This window comes from Dermacentor silvarum, chromosome 4, assembly GCF_013339745.2.
Source record: "Dermacentor silvarum isolate Dsil-2018 chromosome 4, BIME_Dsil_1.4, whole genome shotgun sequence".
In the NCBI taxonomy this organism is placed as follows: Eukaryota; Metazoa; Arthropoda; class Arachnida; order Ixodida; family Ixodidae; genus Dermacentor; species Dermacentor silvarum.
Window position 1 is genome coordinate 193,558,216 of NC_051157.2, and position 16,541 is coordinate 193,574,756.

Genomic DNA, 16,541 nt, shown 5'->3' on the forward strand with positions numbered 1-16,541 from the left:
CAGTATTTCACGTATCGAGGGGTGCGTAACGATGCGAAAGTAATCAACACCGACCCACTCTTTCCCATAGGGCAGGCCAGGAGTATCTGCACATTCTCACTGTCAAGTGCTTCAGCCGGCGTCTCTGATGTCTCATCAGGTGTGCAGCCGTATATTTTTGTAGCCAGGAGGGAAGAGTGAGACGGCCAGACGAGGAGTCATATACGTACACGTCTAATGGTCTCTCAGACGTGTTCTATCACAAGAAGAAGAAGAGCACGCGCTGCCAGATCACCGACCACGCACAGTCACAGGGAACTATGTCTCCCCGCTTTCACTAGATGGCAGCATGTTAAACATATATAATACCACGTGACATGCCCTCGTTCGGGACCTGGTGCACAGACAGTGAGAGAGGTGGCGTCAACGGAATTTCCAGGGTATTCAGCTTTAGTAAATTTGATGCTTGTCTTTCGTCGCACGTCTGGACTGCAGCAGTTGATGCTGAGCCAACCTCTTGTCGTGCGCAGCGCTAATGGCCAGCTTCACCTCACGGGCATTACGCGAAGCGAAACTGCGTCGTTCCCTAGGCCGTATGGCTAAAACGACGTAGGCATGTTCGGTTCGCTCGACAACCCTCGCAGGTCTAGTTGAATTCCCTTGTTCACGCTGGGCCGCCTTTCCGTCTGGAGCGGGTGGTGACGCGCTCCCATAAACCGTCCCCTTCAAAGCCTTCTTCAGGGTCATAGCTGGACCATTCGTCTTGGAGTCTGGCTGCCTTGTGTATGGCAGCATCATCGTCGAGCTGCTCACTCTCCGTTCTTCGTCGTTTAGGGTCATGGATTTCACGTGCATTTTGGCGGCTAGCTTCTTGCATGGCTGCTGCAGAAGCTGGGAGCGCGCGCGGCGTTCGAGCTTGCCTTTTAGAGTCGTCAGTCACAGACAAAGCTGCGGATGCTACATCCTAGAGGGACTATACAGGGTGTTTCATTTCAGCTGCACCAAACTTTAAAAAATTGCCTGTGGCAGATAGCACAATTATAATCCTTGATTTAAACTACTGCATGAGGCAGCCATTACTTCCTACGGTAAATCAAAACGCCTAAATAAATAATTACCGTAATTACGGTAATTAATTTTGCGACTAATTATTTTACGGCACATATTTCGATCTACGAATTACAGCCGCTGAGTTCGCAAGGCGTATCCACTTGGAACGAATTCGCAGGACTGAACCAGTTTCGAGATAATTTTCAATGTGTCCGACGAAATGCAAGGGCGTTCCAGTTAACTTCGTGCTTCAATGCATCAAAAAGCGTTTTCCTGTATAGAGTTACTGTATATAGCTCCATGGGGGAGCTATATACAGTAACTCTACTACATCTATCAGCTCCTCTCCGCCTGGTGTCGCGGAAAAAAAGCATAAAGTTGCACGTTGCACAATGATGGCCCTAGATGGTGCTGCCATAACACCAGACTCGGATGCCGGTAATGATGCCAAGCCTAATGTCAGGCTTAGCGTTCGTTCCGATGCCACAAACAAAGTGCGGAAGAATGTTCTGACGAGCTCAAACGCGAGTGAAACTGCTCCCACTTGTTCGGAAGGTGAAGTAAGTCCTCCAACTGGTAAGAGCGTTGACGAAGCATGCGAACTTGAACCATGGGATTAAAGACCGGTTCCCGAGATCCCGAGAGCACCATAAAACATGGCCTTCCCTGTCGGCGTCCAAACCGTAAGTCCGGAAGGGACAAAAGATTCCTGCAGCCGAATTGGTGCCCATGCGACAGGACAGGCCACACAATGTGGATAAGCGCATGAACAAGCGGATCACATATGATGAGGGGAAGGGGGGAAGACAAATACTGACAAGGCGGAAGAGGCGCATTTAGAAAAGTACACGTGACAAAGGGAGCGACCATAGTGGGCAGCATACCTGCATATGCACAGAATGCGGCTCGTGGCCCGATTCGACGAGACAAGCTGTTGAAGATTGCTTCGCACATAGGCATGTTCGATATAAGGGCACTGCATACTTCATTTGGGGGACGTGTGCATGTGTTAGACGAAAGGTTTGTAATATGACCAGCGATGCTTCAATAAAATGTTGGCCTGTCATACGTCCAACGCGTGTGTACTATCACTGATCTTTTGCAAGTAGGTTCAGGGAAGCTCTTTTGTTCCTGTTTTTTCTTCGCTCCTAGCGATCTACTGGTCAGTCATGCGACCACGTGTATTCACCTTGACGCAGAAGCAACAGTAGTACTTGACGAGAAACGGGTTCCTGATGACGGACGCGACAACCTTGTCCATGGCGGCCTGCTTGTGCCGACTGAACCGGTCCATGTTCACCAGCTTCACCGTCGCCACGAAGTTGGCAGGGCGATAGTTGGCCAGGTACACGGCCCTGCAGAATGTGAATTCCCCTCACAAACATTCGCGTATCCAAATACCGAAAGCTCCTTACTAAGGTCACAACATGAAATAAAAAAATATACAGGGCTGTTTCAGCGAAACCTTTCAAAAATTCTTAAAGGTTGCCTGCGACAGATAGCACAATTCTAGTTCATGAGCTGGTCTACTCGAAGAGGCGGACATTACTTGCACAAGAAATTGAAATGCATAATCAAATAATTAACAGAAATTCACTAATTATGTTTTAAAATAATTACGTGAATGCCCACATTGCAATTTACAAATTGTAGCCGTGGAGTTCGCAAGGAGGATCCACTTGGAACGAATTCTCGGGATGACACCAGTTTCGAGATATTAATTCCCGAACTTTGCGGAGAAATGCATTGGCGTTGCAGTTAAGTTCTTAAGGAAACGTCGCTTCATGCACTGAAGCACAAAATTAACTGGAACGCCAATGCATTTTTCCGCAAAGTTCGGGAATTAATTTCTCGAAACTGGTGTCATCCCGAGAATTCGTTCCAAGTGGATACGCCTTGCGAACTCCACGGCTACAATTTGTAAATTGCAATATGGGCCATCAGGTGATTAGTTAAAAACTTAATTATTAAATTTTTGCTAATTAGTCGATTAATAATTTCAATTTTTTGTGCAAGTAATGCCTGCCTCTTCGAGTAGACCATCTTACTAACTAGAATTGGGCTATCTGCCACAGGCAACCTTAAATAAATTTTGAAAGTGCTCGCTGAAACACCTTGTATATATGCTACTTGGAAGAAAGGCATGCTACCAACAATGCTACCGATTTCTCACTGCCTTCTGTGGCAGATGTGTAGGAGCTATGTTTCTTGAGTTATCTTCGCGCAGGATTAGCTTGAGTGGTTTCAGGCACGATTTCATGCGTGTCATTATGTGTAAACAGCTGCATGCGGTACGCAGGTTGAGCTAAAACATGTAAGTCGTAAAGAATATTTCGCTGATATTTCCAAAATGGCCCTACTCATTACTGTGCCTGATGTGCCCAGCATTGCAGACTCATAAAAAGTGTATACAACAAGCGTTGTCCACATGTTGGGCACCCAGTACGCCAACTTTAGCGTTATAATATTCGTTTAGTGCCAGCCTTTCACATATCAATTGCGACCATGCCAGTTGTTCAATTTCAGAACAAAATTGCGGACGTGGCTGTGTGGTTCATGCAGGTAGCCGGGGCCTGGCGCGAAAAGGCGAAGTTACGTTTTCAAGACCATAGTCTTTCTTGGGCTACCTAAACGCGAAAAGCTTAGTCTGTCTGTCACGTGATTCAATCGACCGGCCAGAACCAAGCATGAGGAGAGGAGGTGCAGAGACAGAAGGAGAAACAGAGAGCGAGAGTAATAAATACATAAATAAAATATCTTTTTTGCGAGGTGGTATTCGAACCCGGGTACCCACGGTTCGAAGGCGAGCGTCATAACATCTAGGCTATACACCCATGCTTGTAGAACATGCATTTATGGGGACCATATGATTGCGTTGTACCAACGATTGTAACATAACTTGCTATGGGCGCGAGAAATAGAAAATGAGAGCGAGATAGAGACAGAGAGGGAGACATTAGAGAAAGAGAGAAAGAAATATATAGATAGATAGATAGATAGATAGATAGATAGATAGATAGAGAGAGAGAGAGACAGAAGGAAACGAAAAATTAAACGTTGCAAATGAAAATATTAACGCATTAGAAATGGCGTCGAAGAGACGCTACGCTTTAAAAACAAGCCGACTGAAGCCACGGCTCTGTAGCCGGCTTTGAGCCAACACTATTAAAAGATCCCAACAGATGGCGCGAGAGCAGGACGAACGCGCTAAATTTGAATTGAATTCAGCAAAACCTCCATTGCATCAATCATGGGAGGAGTGAGAGTGGAGGGGAAGAGCGTGAGGGGTGGGAGGGGGGGAGAAGAGAGGGTCCTATCTTTGGTTAGCAGCGCGGCGATCTGCATGAAAGCGAGAGAAGGGATAGGAAAGAGCGCTGACTTACAACAATTTTATTGCGCACATAACCAAGGTTTAAATACCACGCTATGGCACAATAGAAAAAACAGAAAGGTAGCACGTGTTCAGGACTCAGCCTCCAACATACGATATGCAAATCATGCGGCTAAATATTGCGCTTCTTTATCACACAGTGATAATGACGGGGCAGTGACACAGCGCTCCCCAGATTTGTGAATGTCAAGTGCTTCAATAATTTCTCTAGTTTGTTTGTTTTGGATTTTCTATAGCATGTTGGAAGCTGAGTCCTGAACACGTGCTACCCTTCTGTTCTTTTTATTGTGCCTTAGCGTGGTATTTAAACCTTTTTTATGTGCGCAATAAAATTTCTGTAAGTCAGCGTTCTTTCCTATCCCTTCTCTCACTTCCGGGGATACTATAGATTGCCGCGCTGCTAACCAAAGATGAAACTTTACCAACACGCCCGTTCAGCCACCCTTACAAAGAGGGGGTGTTACGTGTCAGGGGCGGCAAAAGACTGTCGTCTTTCGACGTCATTTGCAGCGAAGCAAGTAGATATGCGGCCAATTTTATCAACCACAGTAACGGGCTTTCTTGAACGACTCTAAAAAGCAATGAGGTCGCAGGTTGGAATTCCGGCCACCATTACCACATTTTAGACTGGCCGAAATGCTAAAGAATACTCGTGTACTTGTATTCAGGTGCACGTTAAAGCACTCCAGGTGGTCTAAACTAATCGGAAGCCATCCACTACGGTCACAGTTCCTGTATTCATTTGGAATGGTTAACTCCGTCCTTCTCAATCAAATCAAGGACTGCAAAGAAAGCTACGTAAGAGCAAGCTTGTGGAACCAAGTGCACCTTGTGTTTCTGTGCACACCCGGCAAGTTTTACGAATGCAGCCTATGCATAAAAAGAAGTATTAAAATATGAGTATTTGTGATTGGTAAAACACGGTTAATTTACTCTTATATTTCCGTTAGCTTCATTGTTTGTTATGGTTGTTACTAACTAAACATTGAGCCCATCCTTACCATTCGTTCTTCTCGCTCATAATTTTCTTTGATTTCGTTTATTTAGTTTCGCGTTGAAGGCCCCGAGGTCTCACATACGGGGAAGGGGGGGGGGGTTAATTCGATATGATAATTCCGGAACGAATTAAGAGAACATGAAAAACTTTAGGAAAGAGAAGAAATAAGACAATTGCAAAAACGGCAACATTGTGTCGGTAGGATAAGGTTGAAGTAGGGGAGGCATATGATCCGTAGATTAGGCAAAATGCTTAGTTAACATTTCCCTGAATTATTTACGGTAAGTGCATGAGAATGTTTTTAGGGAGGCTATTGGACTATGTTATTGCGGCTGTGAAGAACGAAGTGGTTATTGCAGATGCGTCAGTTATGACGCGGTAATATGGGACTACTGTGGTTTAAGTGGTAAACTGTACGTAATTGTGGATCTAACAGGGAATTCCTTTAGTGCGGGTGGTAATAAAAGGAGTGAAACAAGCGCAGACGAGATGATAAGGCGGGAGGCAAGCAGCTGTGCGTTTTAGATATGTTATGCTGATTTCTCAAGAGTATTCCGAAGTTATAAACATAGTACCGTAATCATTTATTGCTTCTATGTCACAGCCATATAATTAGCTGTGGTTGAAATTGAAATGAATGAAATAATGAACAAATGAACATAAAAGTAGACGAAAGACAACTTGTCGCAGGTGGGGACCGAACCCACCACCTTCGCTATACGCGTGCGTTGCACTACCGACTGTGCTACAGCGATGGCCATCAATCGGTCTAATAGCGTGGGTATTTAACCTATGTGGTACTAGATCTAGCAGTGGGAATGTTTGCCACCACCGCTCATAGCCATGATGGGCAGATGTGGAACACCCTTTTTTGCGGATGGCGTCAAGTAACACGTGAACTTAGGAGAGTAGGTACGTTGATTGTAAGCCCTCATATTCTACCGAATGCCATCAGGGCTGCCAGATTCAAGACTCTCGCTGTGAAAGTACGAGAAGAAGAAGGAAAACAGAGGGCTTTTGTTAATCACGACCATATAAAGCCAAGGCAATGAAGCCAAGTAAGGTGTAGGCGTAATTATCTGCGGTTGAAATTGAAATTTTGAATATGATGAAGAAACGAGAACTGGGCCATTTTCCGCACCATATTTTGTTATAGCCGAGAACATATTGGAAGGTGGTGATGTCATGAGAGCCTTTAATAGGAATAACAGTCTTTCTGTCAGCAAAGACTCTAAAGGGGCCTGCCCGCCTGTCAGTCACATCACAGCTCGTCACATCACACCTCAGACACGTCCCTACATTAGTCATGGTGCTGAAGCCTAGAATAAAAATTTGACTGTTTCGCATGCCAACGTACCCAAAGCCGCCAGCCCCGAGCATCTTCATGTTCTGGAAGTCACGTACCCGTGGAATAAACACGGCGAACGGAAGAGGTTGAGGTGGATTCAGCTGCGAAGTAAACAACAGGTATACAAAGCTGCCGCCAGGAAACGCTATAGATGGTACTAAACGGGCTATGCTGTGTTCAGTGACGTTCGGATGTGCTCCTAGTGAATTGCAGTTAACAGAAGCACACCGGAGCGGCACTCTGATCGTCTCGTCTCTTTGGTTAACCCCATCCCCCCCCCCCTTCTTTGTAATAGTAAGTTAACCTTATTCCATGCGAGACATAAAAAAACTGCGCATATCAAAACAAGTAAAGATGTTAAAACGTCCCTCAGTCTGTTTGCTTTCACTTTATCTTGCCCGCATATGAGAACGAGCGTTTGGTGGAATCCTTGTAGTGTGACATAAGAACCCTGGTAGCAGGTCATTAACAAGAGATGAATCACATTTTTAAACAAAATTATGCGGCGTTTCGTTCTATTTCTTCTACTCTTTTTTTTTGCGATCATTATTGGCTAGTAGGTTGCCACGCCTTCCTTATCGCAGGTATCGGCCACTCATTTAGACGTTTGATAAATTTAAATAAAAGAATCCTTGCGTATTAAGGCCCCTGGTCGTTCAGTGCCTCGCGCGTGTGAACGACTAAAGTCGATATCGCGGATAGTCTATGCGGACACTTCGGCGATAGCGCCAGATGTAACTTTTTTTTCTCTCATTGTAACATTGCTCTGCTAGAACTATCACCAAATACTGTCCATCGCAGACCAGGGTACCGACTGTGGTGGCCCACAGGTGCAAGGCGCTGAAGAAAATCGAATACCACGCCTTCATCGTGCATGTTTTTAAAATCTAGACAATAGCATTCACGCTCAGTGGGAAGTCAAACCTTTCTTCCGTTTATGTGCGATGGAATCGCCATCTCTCAAAGCCTACTTTATCCCTCGCCCGTGTTTGTCTCGTCGCTTCATTGCGAACAAGGGAGGCGAAATGTTTCTCATCCTTTATGTTGTCGGCGTTGCCATTTGCCACTGTATCTGGGGATAGATTCTGTGTGACTGATATCCCGCCCCCAACAAAATGTGAAAATCTCCATTATAACATTGTACCTCTATTTAAAATCTAAAATCCAGTTACTCTGATCAAGCGTTTATGAATAACGACTTTTTGCTTACTGCTTCCAGGTCTGAGCTGCTCTATTCGGATAGTCCATAACTAAAAATCTTCCTCTTGTACTAAATAGACGTCTATGTAGTATGGGGCCATGCGCGGTATTGTATATTATATCAGAATGAATATAAACTTCACCTATTCAGATGAATGTATTATTGCTCAACCTTAATTGTTGGCACGAATTTCCTTTGCGTTGACTTGACAATAAACATAATGAGGTCGTTAAGGGAGGCCCACACCAAACGCCACGGATGCCGAAACTGTTTTGATCAAGGTGTATAGCTGGGCCGCATCAGGAGTCCACTTTTCTTTGAAGTCTGCCTCTCACACACTAATTAAGCACAATTAGATTCGGTGACCTTACGAGAACCGGCGCAGGCAGCTTGAGACGATCGATGGCTTGATCAGGCATAGAGTTGTGTGTGGTGTAATTGCACGTATACGTTTCTAAGCGGATTTTTCAAAGTAGCACCTGCGATATTTTTCTGCGAAGAGCTTTTCAATCTATGTGACACAACGTGCTCATCTTTCTCGACTAGAATATCTAATATGCCCACCCGTTCAAGCTTGTTGACAATAGCATCACCGAAGGCCATCCAGTCCGAAACGGGGACCTCGGCGATCTTCTCCAAGGACGTCGCAACCTCGCAAATGATGATAATCAGCTTGCGTAAGGTGAGACCAAGTTCTTTCGCAACTTCTGTATTTTTCTTTATACACTGCGTGAAAATGACGCCGAAGATTATTAGACCTGTTCATGCGCAATATCTTAGCACGTTTATTCACCGTATTATTAAACGACACCTCAGAAAGTATGGTATCCCGGTTTCCATACAAATCACAATGTATCCCTTTCAGACACGGCGTCCATATTGGTGCACGCCACCAATGTTTGCCACTTCTGTGCAGTTGTAGCAAGGAATAGAGCACGAACATTCAGCTTAGGGTAAACTGAACATTCTTGAATTGAACTTGCACCAAGATTTAAAAATATGCAAATGCCACGTAGCGGGACTGAACCAATGTAATGTTCGTGGTCGCTTGCAGATGCTCAGATTATTTGTTGCATTCCGCATACTTACATAATTAGTCCTAATTAAATATTCAGCTTCTCAAATAATATAATTAAATGAAAAGTGTCAATGGTAAAATTGTATAGCAGCATGAAAAACTTCCGATACTGCTTTCTGTTGCGCAATACGTGCTACAAAAAAGTGTTTTTCCGAGCGTAAGAGATCCCCGCGAATACACGAAAACTGCCTGGAGCGACCAGTCGCGCGGCCGTTTTGCGTGTATTAGCGGGCTTTTTACACGCTCGGAAAAACACTTTTATGCAGCATGTATTGAGCAAAAAAACTGTATTAGTAGCTTTTTCATGTTGCTCTACAATTTTCTCATTCAAACTTTTCATGTAATTATAATATTTGAGAAGTAGAGTAATTAATTAAGACTAATTTTGTAATTAAGCGGAAACACAAATAATATCAGTATCTCCAATCGACGGCAAACAATGTTACCTTGGTTCTGTTCAGCTACGTGGCATTTGCATATTTTTAAATATTGGTGCAGGATACCTGGGACACCTGGTATATGAAATTGTGGAAACGCGGTGACGAGTTCTAAATTACGTGTTTATATTCAACGCGCCAACATTGCGTACAGCTTCGTAGTACCTACGTGTAAATATCCATAACAAAATTGTCCATTTGCAAATGTCTGTTGAGTTATACAATTAAAATATTTATGCAAATTGTGGTTTTTTTTAAATATATCTGCTTGTGAACTAAGCCCGCCTAGCCAGACAAGACAGATTGCACATTTTTATTCTGTGTACCTGCTGCAGGTTTCTGTGGAAACACTATGAAACTAACCTTGCATGGCAGTGCACATGGTACATATAAAAAATGTCACAGTTTCGCCCTAAGGGCGAAGCAATGAAGGCGACAGCAACACAGCAATGTCATACGAAGTAAGGTGAGCGGCTTTGGTAGCAATATGAATTGTAGTAAACATGAGCTGATTAAGTAAGCAGGTGTGCTGCGGCGTAAGTAGACCGACATCAAGAGAGACTCGATGACCACGAGAAGGCGCGTGTGAAACGGTGGTGTTGATGAGAAGCGCTTCCCGTGGGCAGCGCGTGCGAAGGGACACACCTGTAGCGCTGCACTGCCGATCCGGGCAGCATTGCATGTGTAGCGTGCGTTGGAAAATGTGGCCCGACTATTACTAACTGAATGAACAAGCGTGGTGTGAGCGCGCACAAACAAACAGGAATAGATCACACTGAATGACTGCAGACAACGACTGTCAAAACGCTGGCAGCGAGCGTATATACGCCGCAGCGGGCGAAGGTACGTGCGGTCTATCGCTTCAACGGAAACTGAGCGGCGAAGGCACGGCACATAAAGGTGCAGATCCGTGTGGAGATAAGAGACGGCGCGGGCGAGCGAGCGACGAGCGCGGTTGTTGGCAGAGTAGAAGTGCGCCCCCCCCCCCCCCCCCCCCGCCACGCTCCCTCCGGCGCTGGCTTCCCGCTTCCTTGCTTGCGCGTGGATGATTGAGTGCGTTCGCTCTCCGTGATAGCGCGCGTCCCCGCACGCTTCCGCTCGGGCATACGGCGGGCGGCAAAGATTTTATCTATAGGGAACCTCACGGCGACGACGACGGCGACGGCAGAAATCCGGTTGAAGTGTCCATATAATTGCTATCGCAATAAAAAATATCGGGGCTTTAGTTCGGCGCTGCATCAGCATATGCGGCTCGTCGGCGGTAGGGATTGTTACCATGTTATGGAGACCGACCAAATTGTCGACCATATCGCGGACGTCCTGGTACGTGATGACCTGCTTGCTGAGCTTGACGAGGAATTCTTGCGCGTGGAGCACCACCTCTTCCTGGCAGAAGTGCGACAGCGGACCGCGCATCAGCGACACCTTGCTCTCGCGCTTGATGAAGAAATCCAGCAGGACCGATGCAGTCTTCGGAATCTGAAAACCAGCAGAAGCACTCCGTTAAACGTGACCGTTTTCGCACTGAGATGGCATGGCCAAGGAAAGCCTCACCAGTGCCGCTTTCAATGGATCGGCCCCTGCACTATAGCAGCAGCGTGCCTGTCGTTCTTCCTGGTCTTCCTCTTCTACTTCTACTTAAAGCCAACAGCTATGCACGAATGCCACCTTCGACCGCTGTTGTGCTTGTAATTTTGCGCGGTGTTTAGAGCAGCCTCAATTATTGTGCATCTCTTCTTGTGTTTCAACTGCTCGCACTTTTTTAAAGCGAAGCTTTCTATGTCTCACTGATTCGTCCATGAGCGCCGACAACGCCCTGCAGGAAAGCCAACTTACACAATGGAGCTAACTGAACATCTACGGACACAATAGAAAAACGGCTGCGCATCTGCGCACACAATAGAACAACGGCGCACGACATACGTGTCATAGAACACTCAAGTTTACATTCGCAGTTGTACCGATAACACCAATGGGAACTGCAGCGCCACGCTACCCTAGACGAACTGTATATATCTGCATGGCATTCCGCGCGTAACGCAATGCATTCCTGGCCGTCACCATGGGTAGACCGCGGGTCCAGCGCACGGCAAAAGAGGCTGCGTGACGCGTACGTAAGCGCGAGCGCGATCGTGCCCGTAAGGCCGATCCCGTGTATCGGCAACTACAGAGCCTCTAACCGTCTACGACAGCGATCACAAGGCAATACTGTGCAAGTGTAGACTCGTCCGTGATAGTGTGAGCGTGTGCGTGTAATCAGCGGCTACATGATATAAAATAAAAGCTATGCAACTTAACGAAATGTGTCTTCATTCAACTTCAACGTTCAAAAAATACAATCCTAAACAAGCAATCAAATCACACATGCATCGTAACGGGTCGGTCAGCATTTCTTGGGTTCGATGCGTGGTCGTTGGCTTTGGACTTTGATTCAGTTTGCATGGGAGAAGGCTTTGCGTTCAAACTTCTTTCTTTAAGGCAGGGGCTTTTATTTTTTTACCTCTTTCTCTTCCTGTATTTAAAATCGTGCCTCTGGATTCTCTTAAGCTTGCATATTTGCCCTGCGTTCTCGTTACGTTCAACGTATGCACCGAAGTAGAGCACTGCACGGGCCAATTTTTTCAGCCCGGGCCCGGCCTGGGCCCGTTTTTACGTCGGGCTGCCCGCCCGAGCCCGCCCAAACGATTTATGGCGAGACCCAGGCCCGGCCCTGGCCAGGAAATAATCTAGGTTACCCGCCCGGCCCGGCCCGCCACCCTTTTACCTTAGGCCCGAGCCTGGCCCGAGCCCGGCTCGACACCGACCCGAACCCGGCCCGAGACCGAAAAAGATTACCGAGCGGCATTAAAAAATAAAATAAAGAAGGATAATGAAAGGAATTTATTCTTAAGGTATAAATACATGTCATATGCAATTATGAACACCATATGAGCGGTCTGGACGTAAACACCAGCGCGCGAAGTGGTACGAATGACCCTGCCGAGCAGTATCGCCAGCAGTTTCCAACGGTGCGACCTTGGTGCGGCCCAATTCACTTCAATCGCAGCGCCGACACAGTATTTTTCCACGTCGGGCACCTCACTGCAAAGCATGCGCCGCCCCAGCCGCTTGTCCCACTCAACCATATTCTAGTACACTCTAGCCGAAGCGCAGCCACGACCGGTCGTGAGTGCAGCGCATGGATGGAGTAAATGGAGAAAGAAAGCTTCTCGTTCCTCCATGGTGCAGCGTAATGTGCTGCTGCTAGGCGGTCGGTTGAGAACATGCGTGCAATCATGGATGGACGCAGTGCCATATTTTAGCCGCTTGACGACTTATCTTACCCGTCATCGTTTTAACAATTCGCCTTTGAAGAATCAGCAAGTCGCGAACGCGCTTACACTGCGCTGAAAACATTAATTACATTGATTTAGGTAAAGAATATAATGGCATCCTTTTGTTTCAGGCGAATTCGGTCTTTCTGGACTTTTACATTCTCTTCAAATAGCGCAAAATACGACGGAAGAAGAAAAGGGAAGTACACAGTAGTAGCACTGGTAGCTTCCAGCTGCGCCGGGGCAACAGGTTTTTCAGAGTCGAGACGCGCGAGGATAACTCGCTGCGCTTTACATGCACACCACCAAAACTCCGAGCCCGGCCCGGGCCCGGGTCAAAAAGCACATGCCATGGCCGAGCGCGGCCCGAGCCCGGGAAAAAACTGCACTACCCGGCACGGCCCGGCCCAAGGGCCGGGCCGGACCCGGGCTTTCGGGTAAGCCCGAGCCCGTGCAGTGCTCTACACCGAAGCACGCGCAGCGGTGACGCGTACAGCACTGCACGGGCCGTGATTCTTGGCTCGGACGCGGCCCGACACCGGCACTTGTAAAAGATTACCCGCCCGAGCCTGGCCCGGTGGCTCAAAGGGAGACCTGGGCCCGGCCCGACCTCCCCAAAAAAAAGTTCACCTACTCAGCCAGCCCCATCCGCAAATCATCCCCGACCGAGGTCCGAATATGCCGTCGAGAGCAAGGGGTTTCAAAAAGCAATAATCCATTTAATTCTTTTTTTCCCTTTTTACGCATGCTTCGCTAACAAGTACTTTAACGTTCAGTAATTATTTTCCAAAAGGACCTCAGGGTTGAGAACGATTACCAGGCATACAGAGTACGAGGAGCGTTTATTCAGCTGCGATATACTGTTCCTATTTTCTGCAAATACAGCAGTGGCAATCGTCAAGAGCGTTCTGGAGCAGATCTTGTAGCAGTTAAAACTATTTTTAACACCTGTCCTGACTTTAATAGCAGGCTGCCTTAGCAAGCTAAACAGAGGATGAAGCTAAAACCAAAATGACCATTATTAGTGGTGATTTGTTGTGAAGCTATTGTCTGCTCGTCTTGGAAAGCAGATATACGACCTAGTTCACTCAGGCTAGTTGTATGGCAATATTGTCGCACAAATAACTTACAGCGGTTCTCCCTACCTTGCAGTTGGGTACTTTATACGGACTCATCCTGTCATCATTGAATGGTGACATGAATTGCACAAGCCATGTGTGAGAAGTTAAAAGTGCTGATGAAAATCAAGTTCCTTACCCTGGGATAAAGTGCCACCAGCATCTTCACGGACGCTTTTTTCTTGTCCAAGGCTGCAATAGCAAAAGCATGCTTAGGGTTCTTCAAATCACCTCACAAAATTGTCACTTTCAACATAAAAACTAGGAAGCCCTTTTTATGTGCACTTCAAGTATTCCCCGTTAGCCTGATTTGAAATATTAGCAGGAGTTATAACATATAAGTGCACCGCTGCAACCTTTCCACACGGATATCGAATCATCGGGTATAACCTTTGCGCAGTCCTGTAATAGGAATGGAAGCATCGTTTCCTAGGCGGAGTGCTTACAGGACGATAGAATCGTATCATCGCTCATCGGCTGTGTAACTCAGAAATTGGCTTTTTATTGCGATAGCAATTATATGGACACTCAAAAGCAGATTTCTGCCGTCGCCGTCGCCATCGCCGTGAGGTTCCGTATGACGTCAATGGAGATGAAATCGTCGCCGCGCGCCGCCGAACACTGTATGTGCGAGTGAAAGGGCGCGAGGGACGCGCGCTTTCACGGGGAGTGAACGCACGGCGGAGAACAAACGCGCGTTCTGCGCTGTGCTCCCTTAAAGGCCTGTACACGCTCGAGCCGCTCATCGCCGCAAGCCGCACCGCATGCTGGCGGTTCAGTGTAGGCGGACGGTTGAAGCAACCGGGCACAAAATTCGATTCACTCTGGGACCGGCGCGAGCGGTGCCGTACGCATGCGCCCTCTGGCTGGCAAAACATAACTAGCGACTGGCAACATGCAACAGCGCGGTCGCAGCGTTTGTGTGCTGGCGACCAGCAAAATTTTGGCCCGAGCCAGGATTTTGTTATTACGTTTGTTTTCTTATTAGGTAATTTTCTGATTAGTGAGCTCGAGCGGTTCGCATGTGCCGGCATCCGCACTCCGATTTGGGGACGCGACGTATGTTAAGAGCCGGCAACCGAGAGGCGGGGCAAAGATGTTAAGTCGGCAACTATCGTCAACAGCAGACGACACTGGCATATTTTTGTCGGCGTGGGTTCAAGCTTCCGCGTCACCGCGAAAACGCAAAACTCTTGCACTGTCATACTCTGTTGACTGCATGTGTTGCGTTGGCGCGCTGAGCCACCTCTCGAACACTATGCAGTGATCTTACCTGCGCCTTTTTTTTTCGTTTTCCTTTCTTTTTTTAAAATCATTGCTACCGCATACTGTTGTAACAACATACATCGCTATGTACTCGGTTGTGTGCGGCGTGACGGCGCATTTTTTGTAGATGTGCTAGCGAAAGCTTGCAAGACCGCGCGTGCGTCTTTAAGCCAATGAACAAGGGATTTGTTGCAGCAACAGCGTAGCACGCTGAAGCGCCGCAGCGTTATACAGGGTGTTCATTTATAAGGTTGAAATTTTTTTTACAAATCCTCTGTGGCAGGTAGCATAATTCTTATCGTTGAGCTGGGTTATTCGATGAGGCGGACATTAGTAACACGAGAAATCCCATACTGAACTAATTAAAAATGACTAATCAACTTCTTAGTTAATTATTGTACAGCACATATTGTGATTTACGAATTGGAGCCGGTGAGCTTGGCAGGCGTATCCACTTGGGATGAATTTCCAGAATGACGCCAGTTTGGAGATATGTGCCATCAAACTCGCCCTAAAAGTGCACTGTTGTTCCACTTACTTTTTTACCAAAATGCTGTTTTATACATTGAAGCACTAAAGTAACTGGAACGCCCATGTATTTCGTCCCACACTTTGGAAAATAATATCTCAAAGCTGGTGTCATCCTGGAAATTCATTTCAAGTGGATGCGTCTTGCAAGCTCACCGGCTATAATTCGTAAATTGCAATATGTGTCGTAAAGTAATTAACTAAGAAGTTCATTAGTCAATTTTTGTTACTTGAATATGTGTTTCGATTTTTTGTGCTACTAATGTCCACCTCATCGAATAACCCCGCTCAACGATAAGAATTATGCTACCTGCCACAGGCGATTTTTAAAAATTCCGTAACACTTTAAAATGAACGCCCTGTATATTAACATACTCTTATACAGATGGTTCTATTATCGCGGAATACAGCTGTGTAGATCGACAAGTCACTTCTCTTGATCACCGAGCACACGAGTGAATATTCAACTACGGCTTGTTGATTGACTTACGTTTTTTTTTAAGTAGCTGCCAAGTTAAAAGTGAGCGTACAATTGATTGCATGATGGAATATGACTGTGTCACACAGCACTCGTGGTTGTTCATTCTGTGTTATGTCGTTGTTCCATTGATGAAAAAAGCCGGCAAAGCAGTGCCCCCGGGCCCGACCAGAATCTTCGAGGCTAACCTCGAAGATCAGGCCCTAGAGACGCTTCTAGACCCCTTCAATGACTTTTGGACATCACGCAAGCTATCACAAGAATGAAAAACAGCTGAAGTACGCTTTATCCTCAAACCGGGCAAGTCCCCGCACATTGACAACCTGTGGCTGATATCCCTCACATCATGCATAAGC

The 16,541-nt window shown here is 46.5% G+C and overlaps 1 protein-coding gene across 1 annotated transcript in view; it reads right to left on the reverse strand.

Moving 5' to 3' along the window:
* The window catches only part of LOC119449148 (uncharacterized), a 36,266-nt gene that overhangs the window by 11,667 nt on the left and 8,058 nt on the right, over positions 1-16,541 (reverse strand). The window contains exons 2-6 of the mRNA XM_049666671.1: positions 14,053-14,105; positions 10,757-10,960; positions 8,531-8,692; positions 6,775-6,866; positions 2,219-2,384 (exon numbers count right to left, since the gene is read on the reverse strand). Coding sequence (XP_049522628.1) covers positions 2,219-2,384; positions 6,775-6,866; positions 8,531-8,692; positions 10,757-10,960; positions 14,053-14,105 — 677 coding nt within the window. The remainder of the gene's footprint in view (positions 1-2,218; positions 2,385-6,774; positions 6,867-8,530; positions 8,693-10,756; positions 10,961-14,052; positions 14,106-16,541) is intronic.